The 22,032-nt window shown below is 33.8% G+C and overlaps 1 protein-coding gene across 1 annotated transcript in view; it reads left to right on the forward strand.

Annotated features, from left to right (window-relative positions):
* LOC132725730 (neurogenic locus notch homolog protein 1-like) overlaps nucleotides 1–22,032 on the forward strand; it is a 101,351-nt gene extending 79,319 nt beyond the window's left edge. The window contains exons 49-52 of the mRNA XM_060710917.1: nucleotides 252–431; nucleotides 1,116–1,247; nucleotides 10,966–11,121; nucleotides 21,944–22,032. Of these exons, the coding sequence (XP_060566900.1) occupies nucleotides 252–431; nucleotides 1,116–1,247; nucleotides 10,966–11,121; nucleotides 21,944–22,032 (557 nt within the window). The remainder of the gene's footprint in view (nucleotides 1–251; nucleotides 432–1,115; nucleotides 1,248–10,965; nucleotides 11,122–21,943) is intronic.

Raw genomic sequence — 22,032 nt, forward strand, 5'->3', positions numbered from 1 at the left:
TACACTGTGAAAAAATGATTCTTTTTCCTGTAAATCTTTGTAATTTTGGATATGTGATAAATAAGATATTATGTATATTTGTTTAGCTTCTTTACTAAATTTATTGAACTTATTGACTAAAATAAAATTATGCTTGCCAAAATGTCACATAATATAGTTTTATTTAAGTCGTTTGACAATAAATTTAGTATTGAGCCTACACACATTCAATTTCCTCTATGTATTAGTGCTTGAAATTTGTCTTATTATAGATTACAAACGAGATGTACCAAGTGGAAGGCATTATTGTGCTGACACGGTGCTTTATGGCCCTATTTGCATGTGCAGAAAATACAATACGAAAGATAAATTTGGCTTTTGTATACCAAAAGTGTCAGAAAAGGCTGGATATAAATTAATTCAAAGTGACATGTCAGCACTGATAAAAGCTGGTAGGTGTGAAATAATTTTACCAAAAGATCCGACTTTGATTCCTAAAAAAAAGTTATGCTGCATATCAAGTACCTTGTCCATAAATTTATGTAATTTCCTAATCATTCCTGAAATAATATGGTAAATATTTTGATAAAAGAAAATTTGTCTTCATGTTTGATCAATTTTATTGTATAAGTTTAATTAGTTGTAATTGCCATTTCATCATGATGGGTGAAATTGTGGTGAATTTGGTTCACCTGATCATGTCTTAAATGATGTTTGTGAGTTATTCTAGAATACTCCAAAAATATAAGCAAATGCAGATTTAATTGTCTTCTGTTAATTGTCTTCAAGTCAAATTTCAAAATTTGTTATGAAAAATGTTTTTACTTATCAACAAACTAACTTAAACTTTTGATAAAAAATGTTTCCGGCTTTACCTATGAGGAAGACCTCAGGTGCCCCTCTGTACATTATTTCAGGCACAAACTGGCACCTTAGTAGGACCAACGATGTTTCGTAAGCTAGCTTGATAGCTTTCTCACATGATGAAACTGAAGACGCTAGCTGGGCTTGAAAGTTCAGCTGTGGGTGACAAGTGGTTTAAAGTCAATAGTGTTTACCACCCAGCCATGGACGTCCCTTCCTTTCTAGAATTTTTTCTAGATACACACTACAATTTTATTTTTTGTTGTTTTTAGGACCTGTGTGTGACTCAGAAAAGGATGTATGCAATGGAGGAACTTGTATAGAATTATCAAGCAAACAACAGCTGACCTCTTCTTTTATGTGCTCATGCCCTGTTGGGAAAACTGGAAAGTTTTGTCAAAAAAGTAAATATCATCCATCACATGTGCCTAGTTATGCTCCCACTTCAAAGAAATGCTTTGCATTTGTCGGTCTGTAGGTCCATAGACCAAATGGTTTCCGAGTGATAACTAAAGAACCCTTAGGCCTATAAAGTTCAAACATGGTATGGTGATTGGTCATGACTATTAGATGACCCCTATTGATTTTGGGGTCAAGGGGTCAAAGGTCAAGGTCACATTGACCTTGTAGGTAAAAACGGTTTCCGATCAAAAACTAAAGAACCCTTAGGCCTAGGAACTTCAAACTTGGTATGGTGATTGGTCATGACCAGTAGGTGACCCCTATTGATTTTGAGATAAAAGGGGTCAAAGGTCAAGGTCACATTGACCTTGTAGGTTAAAACAGTTTCAGATCAATAATTAAAGAACGCTTAGGCCTAGAAACTTCAAACTTGGTATGGTGATTGGTCATGACAAGTAGATGACCCTATTGATTTTGGGTCAAGGGGTCAAAGGTAAAGGTCACAATGACCTTGTAGGTAAAAATGGTTTCTGATCAATAACTAAAGAATGCTTAGAACTTGGTATGGTGATTCTTCATGACCAGTAGATGACCCCTATTGATTAAGGGGTCAAGGTCACTTTGACCTTTAAGTAAAAACGGTTTCCAATCAATATCTTAAGAACCCTTAGGCCTAGGAACTTCAAACTTGGTAGGGTGATTGGTCATGACCAGTAGATGACCCCTATTGATTTTGGGGTCAAAGGTCACTGTCACATTGACCTTGTAGGTAAAAACAGTTTCCGATCAATAACTTAAGAACGCTGAGGCCTAGGATTTTCAAACTTGGTATGATGATTGGTCATGACCAGCAAATGAACCCTATTGATTTTGGGGTCAAGGGGTCAAAGGTCAAGGTCACATTTACTTAAAGTTAAAAATGGTTTCCACTCTATACCTAAAGGACCCTTAGGCCTAGGAACTTCAAACTTGGTATGGTGATTAGTTATGACTAGTAGTTGACCCCTATTGCTTTTGGGGTCAAAGGTCAAGATCACATTGACCTTGTAAGTAAAAATGGTTTCAGATAAATAATAAAAAAATGCTTTGGTCAAGGAACTTCAAACTTTATATGACGATTGGCCATGACCAGTAGATGACCCCTATTGATTTTGGGGTCAAAGGTCAAGGTCACAACCAAAGTAATCAAAGCACAGAAGGTGCTGAATTTGTTTGGGTCTCAGAATGTAAGAAAAGTACAGGTTGTGAGATTATAGTGCCACCAATGCTTTCCAGCGTTTTAATTGTAGTAAATTGGCTATTAGACTTATTGCAACACTGATATTCAATCCAATGTTTATTTGACTTAAACAATTTGAAAAAAAAATGAGTTTTCCTTTACTGGAATTTGGACTCCAGACCTCTCGCTTCCTAAGCGAGTGCGAAAACCCCTCAGCCACGGTGAATTTATGTGTGAACGGCCTGAAGAAAACCATATTATTCTAAATTAGGGCTTGTAACGACTTTAACTGTTGTTTAACACAGATGTAAATAATCCTGGAGCTTACTATAAGCATGTATATTTATAAAGAATCAAAGGGCTGCAAGTTCTGTGGTATTTTCTGATCTTTGCAATCTAAATCGTACTGTATATCTGTATGTATTTTCCTGAATAAGTTTATTTTTATGTACTATAATTCATCTCGCAAGGCACCAGAGTTTGATACATACGGAATTTGCATAACTAGAGTTGCATCAAAAAATCATTTATGTTCATTTTTTACGACAGCCACACTTTATCCTTGCATATCATGACTACTTCCTTAACAAAGACTCTTAAAAAAGAATTTAAAAAAAAAGTTTCCTCGACTGGGATTTGAACTCCAGACCTCTCACTCACTAAGCGAGCGCGTTACCCCTGCACCACGGAGAAGTTATACAAACCGTCTGAATAACATCAAGTCATTCTAAATTTAGAACTTCCATTGCATTTCGGTTTGTAATCCTTATTAATTACGAGGTATTTTGTTCTGGATAAACCTGTTGTTTAAAATTGAAGTAAATAATTTAGCTAAAACCTTCTCGCCTAAACAGTCCGACATGTAGAATCTATATATTCCACTACTCCGTTTGTGTAGTATTCGGTAATTGACATCGCTAAACTTAGTATTTTCATTGATAAAATCATATTCATCCGCGTAATTTGTGTTTGTGCATTTATTGACAATTCTATAAGCCAACGCTATTCTTAAACTTTGAATGCGTTGTAATTTGTTGGATACTTGTAACAAAATAAAAGTATTTCTTTCTTTTAAATCGTTAGTTTTAAGCTGTTTTGAGAACTACTTGTTGTTAGGTTTTTCGTGAAACTTCTGTGTCAGAGATTGAATGTCCACTTTGTATTTACTTATTTTCGATCAGAAAATACAATAAAACAATATTAGAAATCTTCGACCATTCGGGAATTATTTTGCTTGAAAATTAATGCGTCTGTCTTTGACCATCTTTACGCAGTGATTTCCCCTGAATTTTTCGGCGTTAGTGGACATATAAAGGGAAGTAACCGCTTCAAAAAAGTGGACTGCTTTCGGCATTTGCAATTAACAGCATTAGACTCTGAAATTTCGCTACCATTATTTGTTTGGTCTGACGACCCAAACAAATAAAAATGGTTTCCGATCAATAACTAAAGAACACTTAGGCCTAGGAACTTCAAACTTTATATGATGATTGGTCATGACCAGTAGATGACCCTTATTGATTTTGGGGTCAAGGGGTCAGTGTCAAATTGACCTTGTACTTTAAGATGGTTCTGACCAATAACTCAACAAGTCAAGTTGCCTTGGTAGATATTTTTATATTAAGCTAAAAATGCTTTTGGTATACACATTTGAAGGTCTTATGTAATATAACAACTTGGCTGTCATTAATGAGGCCTACATAATTCATTAAATTTATGCATATTTTATTTGGTAAGATTTGTAATAACTTAAATTGCTACACACAACCTATAGGGTCACAATAATTATTACCTTGTGACTAGTCATGACGAGTAGATAACCATTATTAATTTTTTGTTCACTGGGTCAGAAGTCATCGATAATAACCTGATCACATGACTAATTGGCTGCCCATAGGGGGCATACAAGTTTTACAAACATATCTTGTTTTATACAGTATTTGTTTTAGTTGGATTGTGTAAGTAGACTCTGGAATCTGTTCCTGGAACCAATCAGTATTGAGCAATGAGTTTTAAACTTCCTTTTCAATGAGACAATAGCTAAATGATAACTGGGTTTAAACCAATGCAAACAGCAATCTTAAAATTACTAGTCCAACTTGTGATTGGGTGGTGTGTCTGTCTGCATGTATTTAGGTTCTTCCTGTTATCCTTGTTTTATTAAGAACTTGGGAAGGTATAACCCATCATTTATGTAATGACATGTAGGTATGGCCAATGGAAGACCTATATTGGGTGACAGTGATTCTGTGCAAAACCCTTGCCTGCTTAATAACTTGAGAAGAAGTAAGTTTGTAACCAATGCCCAGTAGGTGACCCTATTTATTTTGTGGTCATTATTCAGTGGTCATAGTGACAATTTGTGTAAATTCTTTGTCAGATCTTTTTCTTGAGAAAGGAAAAGCTTTAGTGTGTTCAGCTTAGAAGGAACATTGCCAATGGCCAGTAGATGACCCCAACCAATTTATCAAGGTCAAAGATCAAGGTCACAGTAATATTGTAAAAGTTTTGTGTCTGATCAAAACTTGTGAAGTAATAAGACTAAGTTTGTTTATCTTTCTAGGGACATTACCAATTGCAGTAGGTTACTTCTATTGATTTTGAGGTAATTAGGTTAAGGTCATTGTGACCTTGATGTTAAATCCTCATCTAATCAATAACTAGAGTTTCCTCAGTGAACATTAGTAGCTTTAATTCTATTATTATATTATATATATTTCTTACTTATATGTCAATTGACCTTTATGAAATATGCATAAATATTACAAATGCAAAGGGGGGAATATTCAGTGTCTTATGGACACAGAACACATTTCTAGTGCTTTTGTCATTTGTAAATGATAGAAGAATACGATTCTGTACTCCACCCTACTGACATTTTTCAAGGAATTTCTGTGAACCTACTATTGTTTATAGTCTAGTTTTTATGCCACCGCAGCATCTGCGATGCGGTGGCATATAGCGATTCACCTGTGTGTATGTATGTGTGTGTGTTTGTTTGTTTGTGTGTGTGTGTGTTACATAGATTATATAGTGAACTTAAAAAATCTTCTTGTGAAAAATCACTAGTCCAATTTCAACCAAACTTGGCAGAATTGATCCTTGGGTGAAGGGCTTCCAAAGTTGTTCAAAGAATTTCATTCCATGCAGAAATCTTGTTGCCATGGCAACCAAATGGATTTATAAGAATAAATTTAAAAAACCTTGTAAAGATCCAAAAGGCCTAGAGCTTACATATTTTGCATAGGGCATTGTCTGGTAGACCTCTACCAAGATTGTTCAAATTATAGCCCTGGGGTCAAAATCGGCCCGCCCCGGGGGGTCATTGATTTTCACTATATATACATATAGTAAAAACATAAAATACCTTCCTGTAAAGACCATTAAGGCCTAGAGCTTAGATATTTTGCATAAGGCATTGTCTGGTAGACCTCTACCCAAATTGTTCAAATTATAGCCCTGGGGTTAAAATCGGCCCGCCCCGGGGGTCATTGGTTTTCCTTATATGTATATAGTAAAAACTTTAAAAAAATTTCTTCTAGCAATTGACAAATGCTAGAGGTTAGATATTTTGCATGAAACATTGTGAAGTGAACTTCTAGCCAGATTGTTCAAATTATAGCCCTGGGGTGAATATTGCCCCCGCCCCGGGGGTCATTAATTTTCAATATATATCCCCGTACTGCCTCTTTCCGATGAGCTAACAGATTTTTCAACAATAACTGACAGTGAAATTATATATAAAAAAAATTCTCTGTCAATTCTGTGAATATTATCATTTCAGCTAATAAATGCACCAACTTTTTAAAATTTTACTTGAATTATTACTATGAATCGAGGACAAATCATTACTGACCCATTTTCCTGTTCTTCAAAATTTCACAACCACTTTTCAATCAGTTAACAAAATATTACCTGTATCACATAAAAATTGTCAGACAATGTTAAAATATAATTAGTTCTGTATTTTGGAGAAATTTTGACAAACTCAACTTCAGATAAATGGTAATAAACAATTTTAACCTAATTATAATGCCCTTTTTATACGCCCGTTTGAAAAACGGGACGTATTATGGGAACGCCCCTGGCGGGCTGGCGGGCGGGCGGGTGGCGTCCAATTTTGTCCGGAGCATATCTCCTACATGTATGGAGGGATTTTAATGAAACTTCATAGAAATGTTCACCACTATGAGGAGCAGTGTCGCACACATGAACCAGGTCTCTAGGTCAAAGGTCAAGGTCACACTTAGAGCTCATTGAAAAATGCTTGTCCGGAGCAAAACTTCCACATGTATAGAGGGATTTCAATATTACTTGGCACAAATGTTCACCATTGTGAGGCGGAGTGTCGCGTGCAAGATTCAGGTCCTTGCGGCCAAGGTCAAGGTCACACATAGAGGTCAAAGTTCAGATAAAAATATGAAGATGTGTATATGGACCATTTAGTCATCATTTATTGAGGGATTGTAACACAAATGGTCATTATCAAGACTATGGCTGTGATACATATAATTTAGGTCAATATATACAAGGTCAAGGTCACTAAAGATGATGAAATATCCAGATTTTGTAAATAGAATTTAATCAAAGGGCGACAACAAAGTTATTACTTTGTTCATAAATGACTTACACAATTACTCCCCTTGATCTACTTTCACTTTCAATTCTTAAAATAGAATTTAATCAAAGGCATAAAATAATCCTCTTTCTTGGACTTGAGTAATGTTCTAAAGAATGTAACATTTATTTACACATGTTTCATTCATTGGTCAAGATTCTTAACTGTGATAACTATGGTGTTCTGTAGACTTGGTATTTGTTTCATAAAGATCATACAGTAATTACCTTATCAATGTAAATACTTTCTCATAGAAATTTAATTATATTTTAATTTTCAAGTAAATATCAGTTCAGCTCTCCTACATGTATGGAGGGATTTTCATGAAACTTCATAGAAATGTTCACCACTATGAGGAGCAGTGTCGCGCACATGAACCAGGTCTCTAGGTCAAAGGTCAAGGTCACACTTGGAGCTCATTGAAAAATGCTTGTCCGGAGCAAAACTTCCACATGTATAGAGGGATTTCAATATTACTTGGCACAAATGTTCACCATTGTGAGGCGGAGTGTCGCGCGCAAAGATTCAGGTCCTTGCGGCCAAGGTCAAGGTCACACATAGAGGTCAAAGTTTCGATATAAAAATATGAAGATGTGTATAGGGACGATTTAATCATCATTTTATTGAGGGATTGTAACACAAATGGTCATTATCATGACTACGGCTGTGACACATGTACTTTAGGTCAATATATGCAAGGTCAAGGTCACTAAAGATGGTGAAATATCCAGATTTTGTCTGGAGCATATCTCCTACATGTATGGAAGAATTTTTATAATACTTTATGGAAATGTTCACCACCATGATATGTATTGCTCCATGCATGATCCAGGTCTCCAGGTCAAAAATCAAGGTCACACTTAGAGCTCATTGAAAAACGCTTGTCCGGAGCAAAACTTCTACATTCATAGGGGGATTTCAATATAACTTGGCACAAATGTTCACCATTGTGAGGCTGAGTGTCGCATGCAAAATTCAGATCCCTACGACCAAAGTCAATGTTACACATAGAGGTCAAAGTTCAGATAAAAATTTGAAGATGTGTATAGGGACCATTTAGTCATCATTTATTGATGGATTGTAGCACAAATGGTAACTATCATGACTACAGGTGTGACACATTTAATTTAGGTTAATATTTGCAAGGTCAAGGTCACTGGAGATGATTAAATATCCAGATGTTGTCCGGAGCATATTTTCTACATGCATGGAGGAATTTTAATGTTACTTTATAGAATTGTTCACCACCATGAGACGTAGTGCCCTGCACTTGAACCAAGTCTCTAGGTCAAAGGTGAAGGTCACAGTTAGAGCTCATAGAAAAACGCTTGTCTGGCGCAAAACTTCTACATGCATAGAGGGATTTCAATATAATTTGGCACAAATGTTCATCATTGTGAGGCTAAGTGCCGTGCATAAAATTCAGGTCCCTGCGACCAAGGTCAAGGTCACACATCCTGTGCATATCTTCCCTACTGATTTGTTTTAAGGTTCATTTAACAACACAGTGCCAAGAATAAAAACTTGCTTGCTAGATAACACTTATCCATAATGCCCCAATCTCCATCTAAAGCTTTCGTAAACGGGCGTATTTTGTGACTATGGCACCCTTGTTCAATCTAGATATCTATTTGCAGTGGTAAAGCTGTCACAATTGGGGTATGGATGTACATTTCAATTTGCATAACAGATAATGCATGTTCTTGTGAAATCTTTAGGATCTAAGGGTCTATATGACCCCATTCTAGTGACTGCTTACTGAAAAGTTATCACAGAGAATGTTTTTCCTTGGTTAAGTGACTGTTACTTTACTGATGTATTACCTTCCAATTAAGAACTGTATGGTAAAATATGTACATATTAAAATTACAGCTTTTGAAGTGCAGTATATATTATGAATTCATGATATTGAAACAGTTGTCCAACTTAGTATCCATTTCTGCAGACTGACAAAAAACTGAGTCTGTAAATCAATTATTTTTAGAAAATTATTGCTATTTGTAACTTGGAAAATAAAGGATTAGTGGAAAACACACATTTTACATATTTTGAACTAAAATGCTAGCATTTTCTTTTTTTATCGCCATAAGTGACATTGCTGCTGATAAATTTAGTCAAGGTGAATACAAGATGTTCTTACAGTTTGGTTACATGACAAATAAGGTCAAAAATAAAAAATTTCTAGGGATGATTGAAAAGTGGTTGTGATTGAAAACTGGCAGTATGTGGATACATATAGTAAAAAATAAAAAAATCTTATGGTCTGAAGGTACAAGGCCTAGAGCTTTAATATTTGTTAAATGATATCATCTATAGGTACTCTACCAAAGTTGTTCAAATTTTGCCTCTAGTGTCAAAATTAGCCCTGCCCCAGGGGCCATAGGTTTTCCTTATATGTATATAGTAAAAACTCATCTTCTCTAAATTTACAAAGGCTAGAGTTAAGATATTTTTCATGAAACATTATGTAGTGAACTTCTAGCAAGATTATAGCCCTGGGGTCAAAATTGGCCTGGCCCCACCCTCAGGGGTCATTGATTTTCACTATGTACATATAGTAAAAAATTAAAAAATCTTTTTGTCTGAAGGTACAAGGCTTAGAGCTTTGATATTTGGTATATAATATCATCTATGGGTCCTCTACTAAAGTTGTTTTAATTATGCCCCTAGTGTTAAAATTGCCCTGCCCCACAGGCGATTAGTTTTCCTTAAATGTATAAAGTAAAAACTTGAAAAATCTTCTTCTCTGAATTGAAAAATCTTCTTCTCTGAATTGACAAAGGCTAGAGGTTAAATATATGGCATAAGACTTTGCGAAGTGAACCTTTACCAAGATTGTTCAAATTATAGCCCTGGGGTCAAAATTGGTCCCGCCCCGGGGTCATTGATTTTCATTATGTACATATAGTAAAAAAATAAAAAATAATTTTGTCTGAAGGTACAAGGCATAGAGCTTTGATGTTTGCTATATAATATCATCTATAGGTCCTCTACCAAAGTTGTTCAAATTTTTCCCCTGGTGTCAAAATTGGCCCTGCCCGGGGGCAGTGATTCTCATTATGTACACATAGTAAAAACAGAAAATAAAACAAATGTTTTCTGAATGGGAGAAAGCTACAACTTAGATATTTGACTTGAAATGTTGCTTGGTGGACTGTATCAAGATTGTTTTGAATTAAATCCTTGGGTCCAAAATTTTGCCTTGCCCAAGGGGACAGTGACCTACTTTCTTGTCCTTTGATGTACAGCAATGAAGTTTTGACCATGTGCACAGTTTTAGTTGTAAAATTGAACTTTGATATCAGGTGACCAACATTTTGATGATGTGACCTACTTTCTTGTCCTTTGATGTACAGCTATGAAATTTGAACCATGTGCACAGATTAAGATGTAAAGTGAACTTTGATTTCAGCTGACCTAGATTTTTACAAAGTGTCTTACTGTGTTGTCCTTTGATGTAGTCATAAAATTTAGGCTGTGTGAAATATGACCTTCACCACCAAATTCACTAGACTCGAGTGCATTGATATATTCCTTCTCTGATCTTTTATTGAGTTAACAACAGATTTAACCACTAATCTGATATTAAGAATTAGATAGGTCAGGGATCTATACATTATGACAATCTTCAAAATTGTATAGAAACAAAAAAAAATCTGTTCCTACACTACTATTTAGTGTTGTATTAATGCGGTGGCATAGCATTTTTCTCAAATGCAATCTTGTTTGACAATTCATGTTGTTTGTTTATATATAAAACCATTGTAATGGAAATCCATAATTTACTTACTTTGAATATAATAATCTTTTAGAAACAACATCCTGTTATAAACCCCTTTTTTGCATGCTGAATGTCACAGTGAACATTTTTATTTGGTTCTAGGAATGTTAGAATGTTTCCATTGCAAGATCAAGGGACGGACAAGCTGCATTGGCCTACCAGATGGCACTGCTGTTTGTGTATGTCTAGAATTAGAGAACCGCAAAAAACATTTAGGAAAACCCCCATTAGTGTGCTATTATAAAATGTTCAAAGAACGTAAGTAAATATTTATTACATGCTTTTCGGTGGTTTATAGAAATATATCAGTGAAATATAAAACCGATAATTTCACTGTTTAAACTGTCACCGTCACTGAAATTATCAATTTGATAATTTCACTGTTTTGAATTTAAACCCCTGTTTGAGTGAAATACCAGCGTGCACAGTGCTTGGAACCAACTTAATGACGTGACGTTGTAAATGACGTCATGTTGTATTATTTTTTGGCGCGCATTTCATTGAGTATTAGTTTATATTTCTTTAAAAACATTTTTTTGTGCCCCCACTTTAGTGGCGGGCATTTAGATTTATCCCTGTCCGTAGTTCCAACCGTTCGTCCGTCCTTCCATCCTTTCCTTCTCTTTTGTGTCGCACGTAACTCAAAAAGTATTTGACCTTGAGTCATGAAACTTTACAGGAATGTTGATCAGCATGTGTAGTTGTGCACCTAAGTATTTTCCTCTCGATATTTTTAGAGTTATTGCCCTTGACTTAGTAAAATTTTGCAATTTTAAACTTGTGTCGCATGTAGCTCAAAAAGTATTTGACCTAGAGTCATGAAACTTTACAGGATTGTTCATCAGCATGTGTAGTTGTGCACCTTGGTATTTTTGTCTGGATATTTTTAGTATTTTTAGAGTTATTGCCCTTGACTAAGTAAAATTTTGCAATTTTCAACTTGTGTCGCATGTAACTCAAAAAGGATTTGACCTAGAGTCATGAAACTTTACAGGAATGTTGATCAGCATGTGAAATTATGCACCTGGGTATTTTTTGCCTGGATTTATTTAGTATTTTTAGAGTTACTGCCCTTGACTTAGTAAAATTTTGCAATTTTCAACTTGTGTCGCATGTAACTCAAAAAGCATTTGACCTAGAGTCATAAAACTTTACAGGAATGTTGATCAGCATGTGTAATTATGCACCTGGGTATTTTTTGTCTGGATTTATTCAGTATTTTTAGAGTTACTGCCCTTGACTTAGTAAAATTTTGCAATTTTCAACTTGTGTCGCATGTAACTCAAAAAGGATTTGACATAGAGTCATGAAACTTTACAGGAATATTGATCAGCATGTGTAGTTGTGCACCTGGGTATTTTCGTCTGGATTTATTTAGTTTTTTTAGAGTTATTGCCCTTGACTTAGAAATTTTTTGCAATTTTCAACTTGTGTCGCATGTAACTCAAAAAGGATTTGACATAGAGTCATTAAACCTTATGGGAAGGTTGCTCAGCATATTTAGTTTTGCACCTGGGGTTTCGCTTGAGGATTTATCCAGTATTTGTAGAGTTATTTCCCTTGACTTAGTAAAAACCTTTTCATTATGTTGTTATTTGTTCCTTGTGTGCTTGAGTTAGAATCAACCAACTTTACAGGAATAATGATCAACATCACTAAATTACAGGAGTAATGATTCACATCACTGTGAAGCTATGAACCTGGGACTTTGCATGTGGATTTTTTTTCAGTTTTGTTAGAGTTATTGCCCTTGACTTACAGTAGTATAAATTTGCAATTTTCAACTTGTTCATGCATAGCTCAAAAAGTATTTCACTTGTAGGCCTGAAAGTTTACAAGAATGTTGGTCAGCATGTGAACTTATGCACCTTGGGGTTTGTTTGTGGATTTATTCAGTATTTGTAAAGTTCTTGCCCTTTACTTTTTAGTTTTCAAAAAATATTTGACCTAGAGTCATAAGATTGACAGAACAGTGGCGCGGTGGGGGCACCGGTGTCCTATGGACACATTTCTCGTTTTAGGATCAAATGTTATGATATATACCTCTTTGTATTGCACCAGTCAAATGTAACAATGTTTCAATCGTTAACAAACCCTAGAGAAGATTAGTTGAATAGCTGGAGAAATTCAGAGTGGGAGTGCAAACATATAAGCTGCATCACGACAAGACCAACATAGTGCGATTGCGACCAGCATGGATCCAGACCAGCCTGCGCATCCGCGCAGTCTGATCAGGATCCATGCTGTTGGCTGATCAACCCTATTACAAGTAGAGAAACTGATAGCGAACAGCATGAATCCTGATCAGATGCGCAGTCAGGTCTGGATCCATGCTGGTCGCAAACGCATTGCGTTGGTTTTGTCGTGACACGGCTTAATTATTACTTTTTATGCCCCCGGGCATATAGTAATTGAACTGCCCGTCTGTCCGTCTGTTCATTTGAGATTAACCTAGAACGGCAAGTTGGATTTTTCTTAAGTTCTACCTGTACCAATGGCTTCTAAGTTTACACACTTACTAATCAATACAAAGTACATGATCTGGGCAAGTTACATAACTCTGGCTTTCATATTTACCAAGTTATTGCCCTTTTCAGCACTTAGAAAATGAATAATGGTTAACCTAAAGCGGCAAGTTGGAAATATCTTAAGTTCTATCTATACTAATGGCTTTATAATTTCCACACTTACTTATCAATACAAAGTACATGATATTGCCAAGTTATATAACTGTGTCATCCATATTTCCCACTTATTTCCTCTTTTTCACTTTGAAATAGGGCCTTGTCTGGGTTAACCTATTTCCGCAAGTTGGATTTATCTTAAATTTCTCCTAATTGCTTTATTTCTTCAATGATATCTTTCATATTTAGTAGGTGGATACCTTTGATGGTCCTCTAATTTTTTGTGGAGTAAGCGGTCTCTAGGGTCAAGGTCACTGGTTTAAAAAATAAATATAAACATTTTTGCTCATACAGCTTTTATTTTTTAGTTGATGTCTTAGTTTAATACAAACATGCCAAGGGAGGTCTTCTTTCTTTGGGTGTAGTATAGATTTTTACATTTTTACAGGTGTATTGACCTTATTCTATAGACAGATGTTATTTATAATTGATAGAAACATAAACTTTGATGGAGTTAGTGGTCAGTTGGGTCAAGGTCACCAGTGCTAAAAATAGATTTTTACACATTTGCTCATACAGCCTTTATGATGTGACAGATATATTTTATATTTGGTAGGAAGATAACTTGCATGGAATTCATCCTTTTTGATTGGGGTAGGGATCAGTGGGTCAAGGTCACTTGTGCTAAAAAATAGATTTTTACACTTTTGCCCATACAGCTTTTATTTATGTGACAGATGTATTTCATATTGGTAGGAAGATAACTTGCATGGTATTCTTGCTTTGATGGAGTAAGGGGTCAGTTGGGTCATTTATGAAATATAGGAGCTTTGATTATTGTTACGCTAGTACCTGCGACAAATAGGTTGATTCTAGAAACTAAGACGGCAGATAATTAATATTTTCATTACTATGTTATTGAGGCCATTATTTCCGTAATTTTCCCTTGTGTAGTGGTATGAATGACGATTTTAATCAGTCTATTAGTTTAGACATAAGAAGAATCCCCAAATTTAGAGCTATTAAAATCATTAAAACTGATTTGTGGACATTTGCAGAATCGCCATAATCTGGTTTTATTTTTGTTTTCATAGTGTTCTATCGTTGTGTTTGTTTAGATATTATAACGGTCAATGCATAGAGAAATATGTAGTATATAATATTACAAAATAGGTAAGAAGACAATATTGATTATTTTCTGGGAACTTTTGTTGCTAAAAGTAAAGCGTATCTATTGACCCAGTGAGCTAATTTCCTTCCCAAAATAGATTATATATCAATCTATAAAACTCATATATGATAATGTATCATATCAACAGTAATATTTGTTTATTTAGCTACATTTTAAGGTCACTATTTATATCATAGTTACATTTTATAACTTTCATACTATGACATGGTAAACCTGGATCTAACAATCCGTTTCTTAATATAATTCGTTTGTGGGTACCTTGATGGTCGCCTGATCCCAAATGTTGAGTTATATAATGCAAGATATTTCCACCTGCATTAACATTCAAACTCTGCCTGATACGTCTCATACCCTGTGTCATCTTGTGATTGTTAAAATCAATGCGGCACGTCTGTGAAATATAGGTCTTGGTCAGCTGGGAATATCTTGGTATGTACTATCAGGCCTATGATTGATACGTGCTAACCAGTGAACATAAATTACTTATAAATGCATGTGTGCGGAACTATCATGGAGCAAAATATCGACAACAGGACCTGCGTCAATAACTAAGTTGAAACTGCTTAAAGAAAACCGAAACAAAACAACTTAAAATGAATCAAATCAAATAGTTGTGATACGCTCAAAAAATATCGTTATATTAAAGTTTGACAGGCATTGCAAATTTTATACAGTACTGACCTCAAATACTGATTTCATTATACTTCGACAAACTGATCTTATCACTCCATAAGAAAATTACTTTTCAAATGTATCAGACCCAAATGATATCTTGAAATAGTCTTACTCTATGTAAACATGGTTAATTCGTAAAATATCGAAATGCCAAATAAAAAGATAGAATTATTAAAACATAGACTCTCTTTTATGTCTGGAATTTCTACAAAATCTATTCTACACATTTTGCTATTGTCGCGAATCTTTGAAAATTAATTCACTATTTTATCTTTTTATATCAATTATTTCTTTATGCTTATCAGGACATTTCATTAATAAAGACATATAACACCATGGAAAATGTATTGCTAGCAGCATGATACGTAATTACATGTATCTAAATGTCAAAAATTAACCAATGTCAATGAACAAAATAAAACTGAAACATTTTTAAAAACAAGGTGGTGTATTATTGACACGGCAGGATGTTTTTGTCCAAATAGCGGGATTGAAAACTTTTAATCCTTTATACGTATTTACGGTATGTGTGATTTAAAATTTTTTTATTGTTAATTGGAATAATGTATCAATAGAAAAAATATTAGTGGCCACAGATATAATGTGGCGTTGCTGAAGAACGGAGGACCTTAAAACAATCATTGTATATGACACTTATATTGTTAAACTTAATATCATCGACAATACAATCACCATTCCGCCTATATGCTTATTTACGCGGCGGGGGGTATGACATCCCGCATACACAAACCACTTTTATCTAGACATCTTGCCTGCGAACTAAAATCTAATTGGAAGATTTTTTTTTGTTCTTTTCTTTGTATTTCTTTCTCCTCTTTCTGTTTGGCAATTGGGCTTGTCACAGTAGTTTAAACAGTACAAATGCCCGCGTTACAATAAATAAAATTTTCATATACATTATTATAACACGATGTCGTTCAGTTTAGCAAAATTATCACACTTATCTAAAGTATTAAAATATTAAATGTGATATCATAAATTAAACCTAGCCAGATTTCTTCCTCCTGCGTTGTCTCAACCACAGAAATTTTCATACACCGTGAAGTTTGTGATAAAAGTCATTATAGACCCGATCATCCCAAAGCGCCTATGAAATGATTTACATGGAAGCTGAAACTGATATAAGCAAAGAATATAGGTTAAAATAGATGATGTGAAGCTTTAATGCCATGTGGTGGAATTCAAACTAAGTAGTAATAAAGTCTATCTAATTACACTCCTCAAGTTTATCTAAATTAACGCCTATCAGACTCGGCAGAAACGGCCCGGGTGTTGCATAGAAACTATTGTACTTTGTTTGATATCCAAAGCTTGATGGAACTGTTCCATATTTTAATAGAAGAAATTAAAACTATTTAAACATCGTTGTTATAAGGTATTCTTCTAAACCGGCTGCTCTGTAATTACGTGCGTGACTCTAACAAAATAACATAGCATACGGTCGTAACGGGGATGCGCTCTAGAGTATGTAATCCCTGGATGGCTCGACATGCGCTAGTATGGTTTGCTTGTAACGATATGCCGACGTTTTTGATCTCTTGCGATTTATACAAATATATTGATATTCCAAAAACAAACTATGTTAATATATTTCAAGGTTTAGCCACAGTTCTTCGTAGGCATATGAATTTAAAAACTTTCAAGCGATGCGGCCGAAGGACGTGAACTTTATACTTTAATGTGTTTAACGATTATTCGCACTGAACAAGTTTTAATTAGTTATACTTACATTAAGACCGTCAGGCTCGCGGCCACCGTCAGATTTTCATGTCACAATTCCACAATAAGTTTTCTTCTTAGACTCCCAATTAGTTCTATGGGCTCGGGTAAACAGGCCACTTTCTGCTCCGGGTAACCTAACATTCAAGGAATTTGCTTTTACAGTCGCTCACTAAGCAACTAATGATATAACAATAAATAAAATATTAACCTAGCTGCCCAATGAATTCACCGAGTTAACAATATTCATATAAGCAAATATTGACAAATATTGGCATGCATATTCCCCTTAACAGATTTATAACTTTTTTGATATTGCTGGAGTTTATTCATTTTTGTGTATGTATCAACACGAGACGTATTTTATGAATTTGTGTAAGCATATAAACGCAATATCAGTTTATCTGTAATTACGTAGAGAAAAAGGTGGATCTATTTGCATACTTTACGGAAATCATACCGCCAATATGTGTTAATTCGGTCCGAGTGTGAAAACCTTTCTCGGTTTTATTGGCAACTGATTATTTTGTTTCGGATTTTAATTCTTGTTTGCAATTATTTATTAATCAAAATGTATTGGTTGAACGTTTTGAATGAAATATTTGATTATTTTACAGTCAGTCATAGCTTGGAAACGCTATTAAATATGATCAGTTTGAAAAATACCTCGAAGAGAGATGAAACAAAATGCAAATATTTGATAGCACATACTTCGGCAATTTTGTCCTTTTGTGAGAGATAGTATGAAATATTTCAAAACCTTGATTAATATATACTATATTTAAATGAATATTTAAGAATATTGCCTATAAATAATTTAAATTTTGCTCTAGTGTACAAATGAAGCAACATCTCGGAAATATGGTTAGATAATTATGCCCAAACTTGATTTAGTTTGAAAATAATAACGTGAACAACTTTGCGGAAATATAGCTCAAAAAAATCAGAAATAAGAAGATGTATTCTTAAGTTAAAATATTATTTCTTCGGAGCAATATCCTCATGTTCAATTTATTTGAAAGAGAATTATATACATTTGATTCTAAAACAAATCCATATACTGTGGATAATTTAGTATTCAACCGTTATTAAATTTGACTTGCCAAATTCTTTGTGAAGATAAAATAATATTAAGTGAAATAATTATTTAATAAATTTCTCATGAAATAAATATAATTTGATTAACTTATTCACGATTTCAATATATTAAACATAAATAACATATTTCTCTTTAGTAGCGCCGGTCGTTTTCATTATTATCGAGTCAGACTGACTGAGTAAGAACGCACCTCCATTGAAGTAAATATGCAGATTAATTAAGTATTGGCAAACATTATTTATTTGAAATTCCACAGTTTTTTTTCACAATTTATACATGGTATAACATGACATTAATTTATGAACTACCTATTTTTGTTAATCAGAATATAAAATAATAATCATACGGCCATAATGCATATTAGATAATATTGTCTTCTGATAAACGTGGAGATTGCCCAATTTGATTTATTAAAAACCTATCCGATTTAAAATCGCAAATAATCAGTAGTTAAAACTGTATTCTAGGAAGTTAATATACCATAAGAAGCAATATTTAGTTCACATTTCTTGATTCGCCATTAAAATTTTGGCAACATCTTATAATTTCTGAACTGGGAAATATCTATTTATTCTATTATAGATTTAACAAATTTACCTCGTCAGTTTTAACACATTCAGAAGATAATATATATATAATACATGATTATAAACCTTTGGCAACTTGTTTTTCACTATTATGCAAATCTGTTTGTTTTTGTTTGATGTGTTTTATGATTAATTCCAAATCATCATACAATAACGAAGAAACATTAAGATGACTTAAAGTGTCAAAAGTCATTCATGCTTTTCGTAGTTAGTGTTTTATTAGTTCCTGCTGCAAGAGGGCTCCAAGGTTATAATATATGCAGGAATATTAAGTAGACATAGTGGTGGCAACTTCACGTACTCCTTTGATTTGGTGCCAATAAATTTCATTTCAAGTAGAACAAAAAGAAAAAGAAAAATGAAATTTAGTTTTTGCATTTTTATCTCACAGTCATAAAAAATATGAATCATATGTATACGCTAAATATTAAAGATAAGAGATAAAAAAAATACTGATGGCTACTCAACGGTAATTAAGCTTTATAAGTATTCTAGTTGCCCCACAGGCTATTTTTCAACCACTTCATCAATACTTAATAGATTCCAACATTTGCATACATACCACCGGATTATATATAAATATTTATTTTCAGAATTGAAAATATATTATTTATTTTTTTCAGTTTGAATAGGGTAGAGAAGTTATGATGAAAAAAATTGACAAATTAGGCCAATTAAGCATATTAATTCTTGATTTATTAAAAAACTATTCATTGGCTCAAATTCATTACTTTAACTAAACGAACAATTACGTTGAAGATCAAAAACAACTAATCTGGTTATAATATGACCCCAAAAATGACTGAATTTGTCGATTAGTATTTCACAGTTTTTATATTCATTACCAGATTATTTAAAAGAATAGAATCATATTAAATATCAATATATTTGTATTTTCCTCCCAGTTGGTGTATGCACTTATCAACATCAAGTTAAAAACTTTTATACACTATTATATTTACTAGATTATAACAATTAAGTATCAAAGTACCAAAATCGAGTAAAATTCATTGAAATTAAAAAGAAATATGTTTTAATATTTAAACTATATTTTTACATTAAATCCCCAATCATTTAGAGACTTCAAATTCCCTATAATTAAAACAGGGAATTATACAAGAAAATATACATACATTTTTTGTAAGAATCTAATTGTTATTTTTATTGAAATAAACGGAAACTGCTAAATACATTTTATGGGCCTAGTGACTTCAAATTGCACTATATGAAGTGCAAAAAGGCTCACAGAATAAGGCTCACAGAACTAAACGCAAGAAATGATTGTAAGAGAGCACGTGTTGAAATGATCGAATTTTTTGGATCTATTTAATGTGAATAAGTTAAAGAAATTTCATAAAAAACAATCTATATGTCTGATTCTGTAACAAATTTCGTTTTGCATTTAGATTTTTTATGGTTTACTTTACATGATATAAGCGCCCAAAGCGGAAATATTTTTGGTTCTAATATCAAAGTGAAATATACTGAGTTATAATTCCAGCGAAGCCAGACGTTGGTTGTTTTGTAAACACAATATATGGTTGTTGTATAGTGAACAATATTCGTGTTAGATATTACTATTTGTTTTGGGTGACTTCCCTCTCTCTCTGTTTGCGGGATATTCGATTTTATTGTACAAACGTTTTAGAGTTACTTCTCTATTTGTTTAATCATCCCCAACATCATCTAAACTTTGATATGGACCAAAGTATCTACAGAACTGGGCAACTTATATATTATGCCTACGGTATACATGTAATAGATTTTTGGTGTCTTGCGAGAGAATATTTGCCCGCCGTGGCAGGTCCGTTAGTTTTGCGTCGGCGAATTTGTCGAATAAGAAAAGACATATATCGTAATTATTTATCTTTAAAGACAATATTTCTCAGATTAAGCATTACCAACACGTTAAACCCTCTTGATTTCTTGAAATGATTCATACTGACAGATTCAATTTATTTACTAGTTTGGGAAGGAGAAAAAATACCTTCATAATCCACCACAATTTCATTCTAATGATGAACCAAAGTTCCTAATCTCTCGCAAACATAGTGATTGCTTCTCCCTGTGTCTCCTGATAAGTTATTTTTTCCTCCATTTTTGTCTTAGTGATTTTATTCGCTCTTGGCTGTTCTGTCGGTATATTAAAGTGCTTTATTTTCAAGGTAAAGTAGACATCTTATGCCCATCGCTCAAGGTAATTTAGTGAGTAAGAACAATTCCAACTTTAATTTTCCAGTAGTGAATATCAAAATAAGTATACTCATTTGCCCTTCATAATTTCCTTTTTGAATTAATGATTTACTCCGCGGTAAACATATATAAATAATAGATTAGGGATCCAAATAAAATTTACATGGGGTAGATATCTTTAGAATTTACCTCTACACTCAGTTTATAAAAAAGGTGGGGCAGTCTTTTTATAATTTTAGGCTAGATTAACCCTGGTTAATTTTTATCCTAAATCGTTGTCTCCATAATATCAACTGATTTTGGTTTCAAAACACCATTGGTTGACTCAGTCAAACTCTTTGAAATTGTTTATAAAAACGATCAATTCATCAGCTCAACCCTTGTATATGGACTATAAAAATATGGAGCAATAATGTCACTTTAAAGTTAAAAGATATTCTCGAGCCAAGCGTTAACAACCATTTGTCTGGGTAGTTTTCCTATGGTTCTATGAAGGGCTCGTTTTCGAGGATCAAATGGTATTTATTTGCATTGGCCTATTGAAAGGTCTTCTATCAACTCGCCACAAACTGCGATGGTCATGATAACTGGAACACCCTAGCTATCCCAACAACATGCACTGTATCCGTGGAAATGTTCCGCGTGTATTGTTGTTCGTACATTGTTGACGGATATTTTCTTCAATTAATTGGCAAGTACTGCAACAGGTGTCTAGACGTATGTTTCATGTAAAACCAAAAAGAAACATCATTTCTAGAGGCCAACAATTACAAAAAATAGATTTAGGTTGTAACCTGATTAGTTTTTTCTCGCAGACCTATATAAAGTGCAGGGATTCCAGGACCGATATAAATTTTCTAACCAAACAGACGTCTTATATTCTCCTTGACGACCACACCTTCATTTGTACTGTGATTGTATTGATTCAGATATCGGGTTTGTTCTCTAGTTGTTTGTTCACATGATTCAGGTTTTATGATTTTCATCAAACAATTCCTACTTGTAGCCGAGGAATCAATAGCACCTAACGCCAATCTGGTTATCCCAAAGCCAAAATGA

The sequence above is a fragment of the Ruditapes philippinarum genome, unplaced genomic scaffold, assembly GCF_026571515.1.
Source record: "Ruditapes philippinarum isolate M1 unplaced genomic scaffold, ASM2657151v2 ctg2767_1_1_1_1, whole genome shotgun sequence".
NCBI lineage: Eukaryota > Metazoa > Mollusca > Bivalvia > Venerida > Veneridae > Ruditapes > Ruditapes philippinarum.